Raw genomic sequence first — 14,592 nt, 5'->3', positions numbered from 1 at the left:
GAGCTCCTTTCAGAACCATCGAGCCACCAGGTGTCACCCTTACTAACTCGTGCTGCCCCACCCCCTTCCCAGGGGCTGTGAATGCTGTCTCTGCAACATCCCCAGCCTACATAGTGCATGGAAGGCCTCATTTGGGAACTGAACCAGGGACCCTCCACATGGCTATGCACAGCACTGCCAAGTCACTGGGCTGGCCCAGTGTACAGAGACAAAGTTTAACTCAGTGGCTTCAAAGAAAAGAACAAGCTGGACAATTACTGAAATGCTTCTTCTAAGCACAGTTTCTGGCTTACTTAAAAGAGAACCAATAAAAACAGTGGGGTAGAGACGAAACCATTATCAAGCTGATGAACACTTTTGTCTCTTCCCCAAACAAGGGTCCTCAGCAATATCAAAAACCTGGAATCTGTAAATGGGCATTACACTAGCAGAAAGCATCATCACTGCCTAATACGTTTATCAGTGTACTGTACCATAAACACTGCAAACAGCGATTATATCATCATTAGATGAAAGTTGGCAACTGTGCTGCATGATTAGGGGAATGGAACAGCTCCCCTATGAGGAAAGACTAAAGAGGTTAGGACTTTTCAGCTTGGAGAAGAGACGGCTGAGGGGGGATATGATAGAGGTGTTTAAAATCATGAGAGGTCTAGAACGAGTAGATGTGAATCAGTTATTTACTCTTTCGGATAATAGAAAGACTAGGGGGCACTCCATGAAGTTAGCATGTGGCACATTTAAAACTAATTGGAGAAAGTTCTTCTTTACTCAACGCACAATTAAACTCTGGAATTTGTTGCCAGAGGATGTGGTTTAGTGCAGTTAGTATAGCTGTGTTTAAAAAAGGTTTGGATAAGTTCTTGGAGGAGAAGTCCATTACCAGCTATTAATTAAGTTGACTTAGAAAATAGCCATTGCTATTACTAGCAACGGTAACATGAAATAGACTTAGTTTTTGGGGACTTGCCAGGTTCTTATGGCCTGGATTGGCCACTGTTGGAAACAGGATGCTGGGCTTGATGGACCCTTGGTCTGACCCAGTATGGCATGTTCTCAGTTTTCTGGTTGCTAGGCTCTCTTCTTTACTTCATCATTTACAAATTAGAATTATTTTTACTGCACCATCAGTGGTAAAAAAAGGATTGAAAGTTTAAAGTTAATTTATCTGTTATTAATTCTCAATTTTATTGATTAAATAAATGGAATTCAAATTTCACTCACAGTTCTTTTACTTGCAATTCATTCAAACTAAAATGAATGAAGTCATGTGGCTGTCATGTCAGTCCACTGGAATACATAGAAGGGTCAACAAACTGCAGGCAAGACCTATTTATATGCTAAAGTGTTTTTTGGGTTGTTTTTTTTTTTTTAATAGTCTTGGAAAGAAACACCCCTTCATAAAGGGAACATAAGAAATTGCCATGCTGGGTCAGACCAAGGGTCCATCAAGCCCAGCATCCTGTTTCCAACAGAGGCCAAACCAGGCCACAAGAACCTGGCAATTATCCAAAACCCAAGAAGATCCCATGCTACTGATGCAATTAATAGCAGTGGCAATTCCCTAAGTAAATTTGATTAATAGCCGTTAATGGACTTCTCCTCCAAGAACTTGTCCAAACCTTTTTTGAACCCAGCTACACTAACTACATCCTCTGGCAACAAATTCCAGAGCTTTACTGTGCGTTGAGTGAAAAAGAATTTTCTCCAATTAGTCTTAAATGTGCTACTTGCTAACTACGTGGAATGCCCCCTAGTCCTTCTATTATTTGAAAATGTAAATAACCGATTCACATCTGCTCGTTCAAGACCTTTCATGATCTTAAAGACCTCTATCATATCCCCCCTCAGCCGTCTCTTCTCCAAGCTGAAAAGCCCTAACCTCTTCAGTCTTTCCTCATAGGGGAGCTGTTCCATCCCCTTTATCATTTTGGTTGCCCTTCTCTGTACCTTCTCCATCGCAACTATATCTTTTTTTGAGATGCGGCGACCAGAATTGTACACAGTATTCCAGGTGCGGTCTTACCATGGAGCGAAAGCTAATCCAATAAAAAATATATCACCTTCAACTAATTTGTTCACCTTATTCTAAAGTAATCTTAAATCAAATGAAGACACTATCTTTCAGGCCCCACATCTACTTTGTAAAGGCTGCCACATGTTTGTTTATGAGTGCTGTTATCTCTAATGTTGATCAAAGGCACAACTTTTTAATTAAAGTATATAATCTTTTCATTGTTGCATGAAGGTTGTAATAGAATAGCTAAACTGGTATTACCGGTGGGCGTCCCAAAGCAGGTCTCTGCCCTCCAGCCCCTGGGCCGGGCCTCTGGGGAGTGGCAAACAGAAGCAGCTCGGCCTGGCTCCCTCCTGCAGGAACAGGCCCCTCTTCCACAGTATCTGGAGTGGAAATGATCACAATCTGCTGTTCCATCAAATTTAAGCTCCCGGCTTCCCAGAGTGCCTCCAAGTCTCTGACACAGTCACTAAAGTCATGGACCACTTCTGTATCTTGAGACATGATGATGGTGGTGGTAATTTATTTTTAAATTCCTCCAAAGTGCCAGGCTAAGGGAGTGGCATGACCAAGGAAAAGGTGCTTATCAAAGATTGTCTCAAAAAGTTTGTTTATGGCTTAGGCATTCAAAATGGAAACGTTTCATTTTTGTGATCTGTTGGACTGAAACAAGTTTCCAGGACGTATTTCTCAAGTCTGTGATCAACCCACATCCTAAACCAGGATGCTACAGAATATTTGGCGTGGACGGTTGAAAGTTTAAAGCCTGTCTTTAATTAGTAATGAATAACTCGATGAAGTTCGTGTAGCAGCTGCTTCTCTTCCAACCTTTGTTCTGCAGCAAGACTAAAATGGGGGGAAAACGCTCCGAAAGAAAAATCAAAGCTGGTTTCGGAATATTGTAACCTTAAGATTCTTATGCTCATAAAAAACAGCATACATGGACTTCATATAAATAATAATGAACTTTTGATTTCACATCAAAGGCCTTTCACAGGAAGTCTGGACGTACAGAAAACTAGAGCTAACTTCAGCCCCATACCTCTGGGTGCTAGTTTGAAAAGGTGCATGTCCACCCTCCAATATCTGCGCTTCAGGAACGGTCCATCGCATGTCGGAGGAATTCTGGGGTCACTGCATGCTCTTCAGCAGCCATTTCACTATTAACAACAGTACCGGCTCATTAACAACTATTTCTAAAAAATAAGAAAATCGTTAATATGCCGCCAGCCAAGACGTGACGGCTTCTAAACGCGTGCATCAGGCGATTAAAAACAGAAACCCCTCCCCAAAATATGACACAAAAAGTGCAGAGCTGGCTCCCGGACGACTCTTCTTTTTGCAGGGCTGGCGGCGAATTTCAGGAAGTGACAGCGGTGTCAGAGAGCAGGAGATGATCGGAGAGCGGGACTCTTGCTCTTCTTCAGCAGAAGGGTGCCAGTCGCAGCTCCTTGCTGGGCTCTCCCCTTTCTCTACCAGCTCTCTCGCTTTGTTATTGTTTTGCTGCCCCAGCTGATCCAGGACAGCCTTGAGAATTTGCGCGCCAAATCCTTTTTGCCGCGAAGCAGGCACGAGCGGGCGAACCGCACTGCCATTGGCTGCCGGCCCCGACACTGACAGACAGGGACAGGCAGGAGCCCGGTTTCTATTGGCTGGGTGTGAAACCACGGGGTTAGCATAAAGCCAGAGGAAAGGAGGCGACCTCCGAAGGCTGTGACTGACAAAGGTAGCGTCCAATCAGTAGGCTAGAGGCGCGGGAGAGTCTTGTGATTGGGTGGAGGTGAAGCGGGTCAACTGCCTGCTGGGCTATGGCGAGCGGTGTGTGTGAAGCTGTGGTTGAAAGGCCGCAGGGCGCTGAAGAACTTGAGATAGCACTTAACTCTTCTAACTGGAAGCTGCCTTCTTAGATCCAGCTGTAGTTTTATTATGCGGAGCCATTTCAATGGCAGTTTATGGCGGGAAGAGTGTTCCAGGGTCCGGTCCCGGTCTCCTCAGGAATTGGCTTTATTTTTATACAGCCCTTTGAAATCTAATGAAGGATTCGGCTTTATTTTCATACAGCCCTATGTAATCTAATAAAGGATTTAGTGACTCGGAACGGCCCAGGTTCTGACACATGGTAGCTCTACTATTTTAACTTATTTTTGTTTTGCAAAAATATTTGACTTAATGGCCTAATGGCTAAGATCAATAAACTGAATGGTGGTCACTCAAGTTAAATAATAATAAAATACAAGGATTGACCCCATGACAAGTAGGGTTCCTCGGCCTTTTACATATCAAGAACCTATATAATATGGGACGTTAATGCCATGGCACTAGATCCCATTGCAACCATGGTAATGCAGGAGAAATACAACTCCTGTTAAAAAATTAACTTCACAGATGGCTGCAGCAAGTTCAGCAGAGCCAAAATAAGTTTAAACTATATTGAAAGTTGGCAGAGCAGACACTGCATAGTATTTATCAGACTCTAAAATGGTTATAGCATGAGGAAAGATAACTCAACTTCCACCCTATCTATGATATACATATCCAGCTTAGTCATACACACATACAGAAGCAAAGACAAAAAATACACCAAATGAATCGCATTGTGTGCTTTCCTGTCAGTACAAGGCTTAATGCCCGTACTCCAGTTATGCATATCTGTCCCTCTGGCTAGACGTATTTGGACCCAGATGGGTTCCAACTTGTTACCTGGAAAAGCCTCCCCTGCTGCTAGAGGGCAAAGATGTCAGCACCTCTGTTTTAGAAAGCAGGGGACAGCGCTAGCTACTTCTTAGCCAAAATACATAACTAGCAGCATCTGCCTGGAAAATAAGTTACTTTGAATTCTGAGCATGAGAAATACCCATTAATTACCTCCCATGCACTCTATATAAATCCAGTGTTCTCTCTCTATTCTTTATAATCATGCACTCCTATAGAGTACATGCAATGGATGTCTGCTTACTGTTCTACAACTGTTGACCAAACTGTTATTTATATTTAGGCTATGAATAAGTTGTGACATGTCTTGAGAAACCTGGTAAGTCTTTGTGATGAATAAACAAAAATAAAGAAAATTAATACTTGCTCTCATTGTGTCCTTGTCCCATGTCAGTGAGGAGGTGTGCAGCAGAATTCAGATTCGGAATCAGCAGTTGCACCTCGAACTTGATGGAGGCCACTGGCTCATCTCGCATACATGAGGTGACCAGGGATTTAAACTAATCTAGAGCAGAAAGGCTCTGTAATACTGTGATCATCTAGTACCATCCTTGACCACACCGTCCTAGAACCTCTTTCTATATACAATTGCTTCTGCAAGCTATGCCCTGCAAAGACAAAACTATAATTTCTTATTCCTCTTCATTCAGTCAGCCCAGGCCAGACAAGTGGGAAATGCACAGCAAGCAGCAGCTGGAGACAGATCAACAAGCTCACTAATATACCTCTGTCTCCAGCAGATGGTAGGCAAGCATCCCATATTGTAGCCTCAGGCCCAACAGGCTGAACAGAGAAATTGCTTGGAGCTCCTGAGGTAAAGTGGAGCTTCTCCCTCAGCTGAGCAAGAGTCCGTAACTCCTTGTAAAAAGAAGAGGGGGCAATTGGGGCACCAGAGGTAAAAGCCTTGTTCATGCCCTCTACTGAGATGGTGAGCGCCAGAGGGTTTCCAAGGGAGCTTGGATCTTGATCACCCTTCTCCCCCACCCCGGCCCTATCTCCATTCCTGCTTCTCTTGGACCCTTTTAAGTAAGGGGAACTGTCTCATTAAGTTTCTGGCTCTCTATTTTGAATAAGGTGAAAAAAAAAAGCATCAAAGAGCTGCTCAGTGGCATTCACTGGGGTAGTGCAGGAGCTTTGTTTTCAGTGCAAGGGGACATTTTGTACATTCTGTCTAGTGAGAGGGGAGTGCTGGGGCAACATTCAGCCCATGACTGTGTGTGAGACCGATGGCACATAGGATCAAGATGGCAGCAGCTGGAGAGCGTGGGAGAAAAGCCAAACTCTGTGCGGCGTGCCTCAATCGAAGCGTGCAGGCCAGGGCCACAGCCACTCTGAATGGTTGCAGAGAGTGTTCCTTGGCCCAGGGGAGCTTCTCCTGCTTTGGATATTTCTGCCATGACCCGGACAATTATTTCTCAAGAAATTTTTAAGGGGTTACAAGCTTTTTACAAGGGCCAAAGCACATCTCCAGGGGTGACTGCTCTCTTTAGGCCCCCAATGCCTGCCCTCCCAGAGCCCTTGGTTCAGGGTGCCCAGAGATCTAGGGCCCTGAGTAAGAAGCAAGTGCCAGTTGAGGATTTCTCACCCTCAGAGCATTCACCTGCGAGGTTTAATAGTTTTCTCTCAAGAGACAGTGAGGCAGAACTGGAGAAAGGGGAGGTTCCTCCAGAAGGGGAAGACTATAAGAACATAAGAAATTGCCATGCTGGGTCAGACCAAGTGGTTGTTGGATTTTATCTTCAAGACTAACTGAACTAAGATGCCATTTAAGGATTTGCTCTTGTTTTCAGAAGAGCTGGAGAAGATGATAAAGGCATGGGGCAACTCTGAGATTCCAAGACTCCCAGAGGATAGCGCTATGTATTTCACAGTTGGTATCACAATTCCAGGACATTCAGGCAGAGTCACAGTTCTGCAGGACAGAGATCTAAATCATATTTTGCAAAATGAAATGGTTCTTTGGCCACAGGACTGTTCCACTATGGCAGTAAGGACTCAAATATATGACAAAGAAAACTACATCAGAGAGCTCTACAACGTTACCCAAAGTTCACTATTATTAAATAGAAACTGCTCTTTTTTTTTTTTTTTTGGAGCATGGCTGGATTTTCTCAGTTTTCCCTCCAATTTCCTTCTCCCAAGACTGCATAGGCAATCCTCATTCCTTTTACTTGCAGAAAACTAGAAAAGCCTCCTTCAAGAACAAATCTTTCAATACTGCTTTAGTACCAGCAGAGCCCTCTGGTGGCAGTCATCTTACCACCCACCACGACTCTATTGCATTATCCTACTGATATGCCCATCCTCCAGAGCCACCACTGAAGACCAAGAAAGGACAACACTGCAGAGTTAAACTGTTCTATTTTCCTAGAGTTAAGCAACATGAGACATCTTATAAATTTAATTCAGCAAAATATGGGAGCATTATTAACACTGATTTTTACATTTCAGAAAGTGCATCACCACCTATCACAGCTTAAAAGACATCCATAAATCACTAATACCATTATTAGAAGTACTTAAATAAATTTGAATTAGATTACAAAAAATAAAATGCCTCAACATATAAATGGTTAACAGTCTATTTCCATAGCGATATGCTGTATATGAGAGAAAGACAACTCCAGTCTTTGAGGCCTGCTAATAAATCATACAAGTTATCTACATGCTTATTTAAAGAGAGAATGGTTATTGACTGTGCATATACTGAAAACTAAATGTGTTTGCATCCCTTGGACATAGCAGTAGGTTACTTCTGTTGTACAATGCAGAGGCACTGTCATAAGCAACATTCAGAGCTTTAGAAATTGTCTATTGCTTATCAGGGCTAGGCTAAGATAAGTGGCTAGGCACTTGCACAATACCAGAGCCCCAAAAATTGTTTGCTACTACATTTTTGCCCCATTAAGAGCTGCAAGCAGTTCCTTCCGTGATATAAGGAAGAAAGCCTCAGACCCTAGCATGATGTGGCTCTGGATTCCAGTAGTAGACGCTTCAGTACAGTAGAACTTAAAAAATTAACAAGAGTTTTTTAATCCCTGAAAAAAAATTGTACTTTGCTACAGGTTGAAGAAGAAATCTTCCTAAATTGAGGAAGAACTACCAAGTGTTTTTTTTTTCTGAAGCAGTCCTGCTTTAAAGGAAAAACATTCTGAGCAGATCCAACTGAGCTTCTCGGACTCTAATAATTTCTTTCTATGCTGAGATTTGTGGGCTTTGGTCCCATTTTCTTATTAGCTTTTTCGATGTTATCAGGAGTTTGGCTTTCTCTCTGGTGGATTCACCCCACGCAACCTGAAAATATTATAACATGAAGGCAGTGGCATGCTTATATTGTATTGACTAGTTTCTATCATTATTCCCTTAGGTGGAAGCTAGCCATGGCCATAAACATTTTGTTTTCACAATAGTGATAAGAACCGGCTATATAATGTGAGTAAGGGATAAGTTTATCAAATTATATTTATGCACACTGTTAGTCAGCTGGTGCCTTGAAACTCAATAGGGTCAATTGACTAAGAATGCATGTTAACATGAGTTAGCGCAATTTGATAAACTGTTTAGGCAGCAATATTAGCTGGAGTTCTCAGCTATCGACTTGCTTGCTTCTTGGGCTCTTTTCCTTCCTTTATTTGTCCAATTCATGTCTCCTTTCTTTTTTTACCCTAATACATTTGTTTCATTGTTTTAGATAGTATTTTTTTAACTAAAAAGGTGTGTACCTTTTATTACATGTCTATCCCACTTCTTTTCCACAGCTCCTGGGGGGAAGAGAGTCTCAGCTATTGCTCAATGGCAACACCTAGTGGCCAGACTCAGGGTCCCCACTAGCCAGGTTCCAGAAGGAAACAAGGTTTGTGGCCCCAATGATCATCCTTATGACGGTCGGGCTGAGTTAGGTGGGAGAAATAAAAATAAGGGAAAAATACTCTTAGTTGTTGCAAATGAAGGTACATGGTGCTGTAGCCTAGCAGAGGCAGATTCTGAGATGAAAGCCCACAAAACTGAGGAGAAAAGAAAAACTAGCAGATCAACTCCCCTTCATCCCCCCTCCCCCCCCCCCCCCCCCCCCCAAAAAAACCAACCTTTTTCCCCCATCTCTTTGCGCTATATTGTAGCTTTATCTGTATCAGTGTGCTCCCTACATGGCCCTCTGCTGAGGATCAGCACAGCAGCAGCTGGTTTGCTTTGATTTAGAATGATATCAATGGCGAAGGAGGAGGAACTTTCTAAAACTTTAAATACTGTCTCCTTGGGAATTATAAGGGGAGATCACCATAATGTCACTTGTTATTTAGCTGTTTACAACATTCAAACAGGTTATTGCTAAGACAGCTGCTTTTAGTAAAGCATCCGTATATGTAAGTACAAAAGGATATCATGTCATCTGAAACCAGCCATCATCCCTGTTTAAGCAGTGCCTTTAACGTCATCATCATTCTTCCAACATTTAAATCTGAGATATTTTACATTTGTACAGCAATTTAAAAAGCTATTGTAGAAAATTATTGGTTTGACTGAGCATAGTGCAAGTAATAATAATTTACTTTAAGAAAACTCTCAGATGGTTTAGACTACAGTAAAGACATGATAAGAGTATCGCTGGTGTGCACCACTCCAAATCACAAGTGTCACCAACTTCAATACAGGGCCCATGTGTACTCTTGTATTGTTTAAAAAGGATACCCAGCACCCCCTAATATGCACGCAACAGCAGCCAAAATATTCCTTCAAAATTGTTACTTTTGAAATTCTGCATGCATGTCCTTTGTAAGTGCCCTGTAGTCACAGGAGTTGTTATACTTGAAAGAGTTAAAATTACATCAAACACAATGGAGCCATTTGGTCTCACAGGCTAAGACGTCAAACACACTGCAAGAACCAACCAATGTGTGAGATTAATTTCTGACACTCTTTCTACCCTTCCTGAAATCTGCACTCCAGGAGAACTGCATGGGAGCAAGGTAAAGAATTCCACACAGAAATGTAAACGTGGGTGTGAAAAGTTACTACTTCTAAAATTTTGCATGGTATAACGAGAGCACAGTTTCTTTGTCATCAAGGAGATCGTAGTAGAAAAGAAAGATAAAGGCAGATGATCTTGTTTCTAAGTGCCTTTGAAAAAATAATCCTTTACTCCTGACTGCTGGAATGTGGTCAAAAGTTAATTTTTTTTTCTGGTGAATGAAACCACAGAGAAGTTATTTTGTGGGGTTGCTCTGGTTATAAATAAGGAAATCAGAAATGTCATGCCAGACATTGCTATCATCATAGAGGTAAGTCATGGAGGACTGCAGGGATGGCTGAAGAGTATGTCTGTGATACTCAAAAAGCCAGAGGACGATGCCCCACACCAGTGCAGCGAAGACAGGAAAGATGTCATGCTTGGGCTCTGGGATGTATCCCTTCTCCACCGCCAGTCGGGATAAGCCAAACAGGATTCGAGAGAGCAGGTACATGTTTATCTGCAGGGAAAGGTACATGTTTATCTGCAGGGAAAGGCTAGTGTTTGCACAAAGCAAACATTAGCCAAATAACATCACAATATTCAAATACATCCAAATTACATGTCTTACATTTAAAAAGTTATAAATGCTTTAATGCTTTCCAACATATGGAGTGTTGAAAAGAATTATATAAAGGGGATTGATGTCTGTACCTCCAGAGGCATAATAACTCTCCCAAAAGGAACAGAAATTCACCAAATTCGGCATGCAGAAAGAAAATATGATTATCTCAGATAAGTTTGAAAATCAAAAACATTGGGTCAGTATTTTAAGAGAACTGAACCTCAAAAAACCCCCCAAAAAATAAATCAAATCACAATTTCACTCCATTCCAAAAGTCCCTCTCACTCCAACACTTTGACATAGAGCAATACAGGCAGACAGAGATAGGGAAAAATAACTGAAGCAGCTAGCAATGGATGACACCAAAAGGCACCTTCAAAAGACACCCCTGCACACTCCCAAGTCACACCCATGCATCATACAGCCCCCCCCCCCCCCCCAAATCCACACCTATAGAGCGGCCTCCATCACATTCATACCTATCCTCCCTGCAGAGACAGGGGAAATAACTGATGCAGCTTCTCAAGTCACATTTCCTCCAAAACACCACCACCTTATAAACACCTGCCCCAGCTGCACCCCCGCCTCTTCATACATGATCATACCTCCCAAAACACACACCTCTACAGCCACCTTATACATAACAACCTTACCACACAATACTCCCCTACAGAACCCCCATCCACACAATTAAACTCACCCAAACACTCACATCCATTCCCCCCACACACACCTACATCCCCTACATATCCATACCACCAAAAAGAGACATTCCTATACCCACATATTCCACATACACAAAACCTTGCCCACAAATACCCACTCATATATAATCACCCCATCGCACTCACAACTACAACTGCTACTTATAAATAAAACAGTGATATCTCCACAAGCACACACTCACCCCACAACCCCCTACTTACTCGGACTCACAAACTGCCACTGGTCTTAATGGTTTTTTTTAACTTGCCATTCTTTTCTAAATGAAACTGGTTATACTGAGAAATTACTACTTACCTGATAATTTATTTTTCTTTAGGACAGTCAGATGAATCCAGAACAAGTGGGTTATGCATTCTTACCAGCAGATGGAAATGGAGCAAGCTGATGTCACAGTATATACCCCTGCAGAGACCTCAGCCCACCAGTATTCTCTTCAAAAGCAACTGTGGACAGACTGGCAAAAAACTCGATTAAAAACAGATAATCATATCAATACTCAGCCAACAGGCAACACTGAGCTCACTGAAGAATATAAGACTAGTATAGGGACTGGACTAACACTTACCAGTAATCCCTGTAATACATAGGCACACAGGAGGATCATTCAGCAGGCAAAGGAGGGAAACTGGATTCATCTGACTGTCCTAAAGGAAAAGGAAATTATCAGGTAAGTAGTAATTTCTCATTTCTTAGCGTCCAGTCGGATGAATCCAGAAGAAGTGGGATGTACCCAAGTTACTCTTGAATAGGGTGGGAGGCTGCCCACCATCCAGACAAAATCGCACACGCAAAGGCCACGTCTTCCCGGGCCTGAACATCCAGGCGATAACACCTGGAAAAGGAGTGCAAGGAGGACCACATCGCAGCTCAGCAAATGTCGACAGAAGATAACAATCTAACTTCTGCCCATGACACCACCTGAGCCCAAGTGGAATGAGTCCAAACCTGATGAAGTAACGGCTACCCAGCATCCACATATGCAGCCATGACTACCTCCTTAATCCAGCGAACTATTGTAGCCTGTGAGGCTGGCTTTCCGTATCTAGCACCACCGTGAAGGACAAACAGACGATCCGACTTCCGCAAAGGCTCAGTAACCTCCAGATACCTGACAATGTGTCTCTTGTCATCCAAGGGTCGCAACAGAGGATACTCCTCTGCATCTCTCTCTTTATCCAGAGACAGCAGGGAGATGGTCTGATTCAAGAGAAACTCAGTGACCACCTTTGGTAAAAAGGAAGGAACAGTACACAGCTGTATCACCCCTGCCACAAGGATCATCGTTTTCAACGTCAACAACTACAAAGATGTTTCACTCCTTTTATAAAACGGGCCACATCAGAATGAGCCAACAAGGATCCACAATCTACCTGACCCCTGAAACAGCGAGAGCCGCTACTTGTACCTTTAAGGAATTAAGAGCCAAACCTTTATTCAAGCCATCCTGCAAAAATTCCAAATAATTGGAAGCTTGACCAAGAAAGGAAACATAGCTCGATCCGCACACCAGGCCTCAAACACTCTCCAAACTCACACATAGGCCAAGGAAAAGGAGAACATTCTAGCTCTTAGCAAGGTGGAAATCACTGCCACAGAGTATCCATACTTCAGCAAGCGAGCCCTTTCAAGGGCCATACCATTTGACAAAACTGTGTTGGATTTTGGTGAAGAAGGACAGGGCCCTGCTGCAACAGGTTCCTGTGCATTGGAACTCGAAGAGACGAATCCACCAGAAGCCTCTGCAGATCTGCATACCACGGTCTCCCAGGCCAATCTGGAGAAACCAAGAGCACCATCCCCCTGTGGCGTTCGATCCTTCGAATCAATCTGCCCAACAAGGGGCATGGAGGAAAAACATATAGCAACTTGTCTTCCGGCCACTCCTGCACCAGGGCATCGATCCTCAGTGACTTCGGACCTCTTCTGCGGCAGAAGAATTGTGGCACTTTCACGTTGCGCAGAGTTGTCATTAGGTCCAGGAACGGGAGAGACCCCAGCGATCCCGAATCAGCTGAAATGCCAAGTCTGATAACGCCCACTCTCCTGGGTCCAGACTCTCTCCGCTAAGAAAGTCTGCTCTGACATGGTCTTTGCCTGCAATGTATGAGGCTGAGATCATCTGGAGATGCAACTCCGCCCATTCCACAAGTTGATCTATTTCTAGCAACACCTGCTGGCTCTTGGTACCTCCCTGCTGATTGATGTAAGGCACGGTCGTTGCATTATCAGATATTATTCGGACTGATTGACATTGCAGCCTGTCGCAGAACTGCAAACATGCTAACCGGATGGCCCTGGCTTCTAGCCGATTGATGTTCCAGAGAGTCTCTTCTGCACTCTAGCGCCATTAGCTCCTGACAGTGAACTCCCCAACCTAGGAGATTCACATCCGTAGTCAGGACTAGCCAGTCTGGTGGGGACAAGGAGACTCCCTTCCATAGATGATCCGCCTGCAGCCCCCACTGCATTTGGGAGGAGACCTCCATCAGCAGGTGGAGCTGAACCAAATAATCCTGAGACTGCGGATTCGAGGATGCATATGCGCCTTCGCCCTCGGTACCACTTCCAAGGTCACTACCATTAAGCCAGGGACCTGCAGGTAAGACCATACAGTCAGGTGCAGTGTGTTCAACAACAGACAGATTTGAGCTAGCAACTTCCGAATTCGAGCTTCCGGCAGGAACACCTTGCCTTGCAAAACAGGATTTTTCTTTGGCTCAGAAATGGGATCTGCCCCAGGAAATCCAAGCATAGTCAAGGTCTGGGAAATCAAGGCTGGCAGTTCATCCCTGTGAAAAAAACGCAACATAGTTCTATACGGTTCCAATCCGGGGTGAATTTTCCCATCCTCAAGAGAGGCAGGATAGGAAAATTGGTTCTTACTGCTAGTTTTCGTTCCTGTAGTACCACGGGTCAGTCCAGACTGTGGGTTATGCCTCCCTTCCAGCAGATGGAGACAGAGAAAAACTTGAAGGGCACCCCCTTTTAACCCGGTGTGCCACCTACATCTCTTCAGTATAAAGATTATCCAAGTAGAAAAAAGAATGATAACGAAATCAAGCAAGGACAAAAAGAGAAAACAGAGAACTTTAAAGTACAACTTGCAGAAACACATGTTAAATCTATAAAGAGAAGAAACCTATAGCCTTCTTCTGTAGTCTTCTGCAATAACACTGAATATCAGAGCGGACTCTCATGAAACCCCCCCCCCCCCCTCAACGGGTGGGCGTCTAGCCTGATCCGTGGTACTACAGGAACGAATATTAGCAGGTAAGAATCAATTTTCCTTTCCCTGTACGTACCCGGATCAGTCCAGACTGTGGGATGTACCAAAGCTTCCCTATACAGGGTGGGACGTTGAGAGTCCCGCTCGAAGAACACTGCTCCCAAAATTGCTGACATCTGGAGCCTGGAAAACCAAGCAGTAGTGAAGAGCAAACGTATGCAGTGTCTTCCAGGTAGACACCCTACAGATTTCTTGCGGTGATACCAGCTGGCATTCAGCCCAAGAAACCACCTGGGACCAGATGGACTGGGCTTTCAACCCTTCGGGAATCAGTCGTCGTT

The 14,592-nt window shown here is 43.7% G+C and overlaps 2 protein-coding genes across 2 annotated transcripts in view; both read right to left on the bottom strand.

The window, feature by feature from the left end:
• The window catches only part of E2F1 (E2F transcription factor 1), a 104,967-nt gene extending 101,391 nt beyond the window's left edge, over nucleotides 1-3,576 (bottom strand). Inside the window, exon 1 of the mRNA XM_029614401.1 lies at nucleotides 2,279-3,576. Coding sequence (XP_029470261.1) covers nucleotides 2,279-2,521 — 243 coding nt within the window. The 5' untranslated portion in view covers nucleotides 2,522-3,576. The remainder of the gene's footprint in view (nucleotides 1-2,278) is intronic.
• Nucleotides 3,577-7,073: 3,497 nt separating this feature from the next.
• The window catches only part of PXMP4 (peroxisomal membrane protein 4), a 33,824-nt gene continuing 26,305 nt past the window's right edge, over nucleotides 7,074-14,592 (bottom strand). Inside the window, exon 4 of the mRNA XM_029612980.1 lies at nucleotides 7,074-10,194. Within this exon, the coding sequence (XP_029468840.1) occupies nucleotides 9,931-10,194 (264 nt within the window). The 3' untranslated portion in view covers nucleotides 7,074-9,930. The remainder of the gene's footprint in view (nucleotides 10,195-14,592) is intronic.

Source organism: Rhinatrema bivittatum, chromosome 8, assembly GCF_901001135.1.
Source record: "Rhinatrema bivittatum chromosome 8, aRhiBiv1.1, whole genome shotgun sequence".
Lineage (NCBI taxonomy): Eukaryota > Metazoa > Chordata > Amphibia > Gymnophiona > Rhinatrematidae > Rhinatrema > Rhinatrema bivittatum.
The sequence above is the reverse complement of the archived record's forward strand: the minus strand, read 5'-3'. Positions and strand labels throughout refer to the sequence as shown.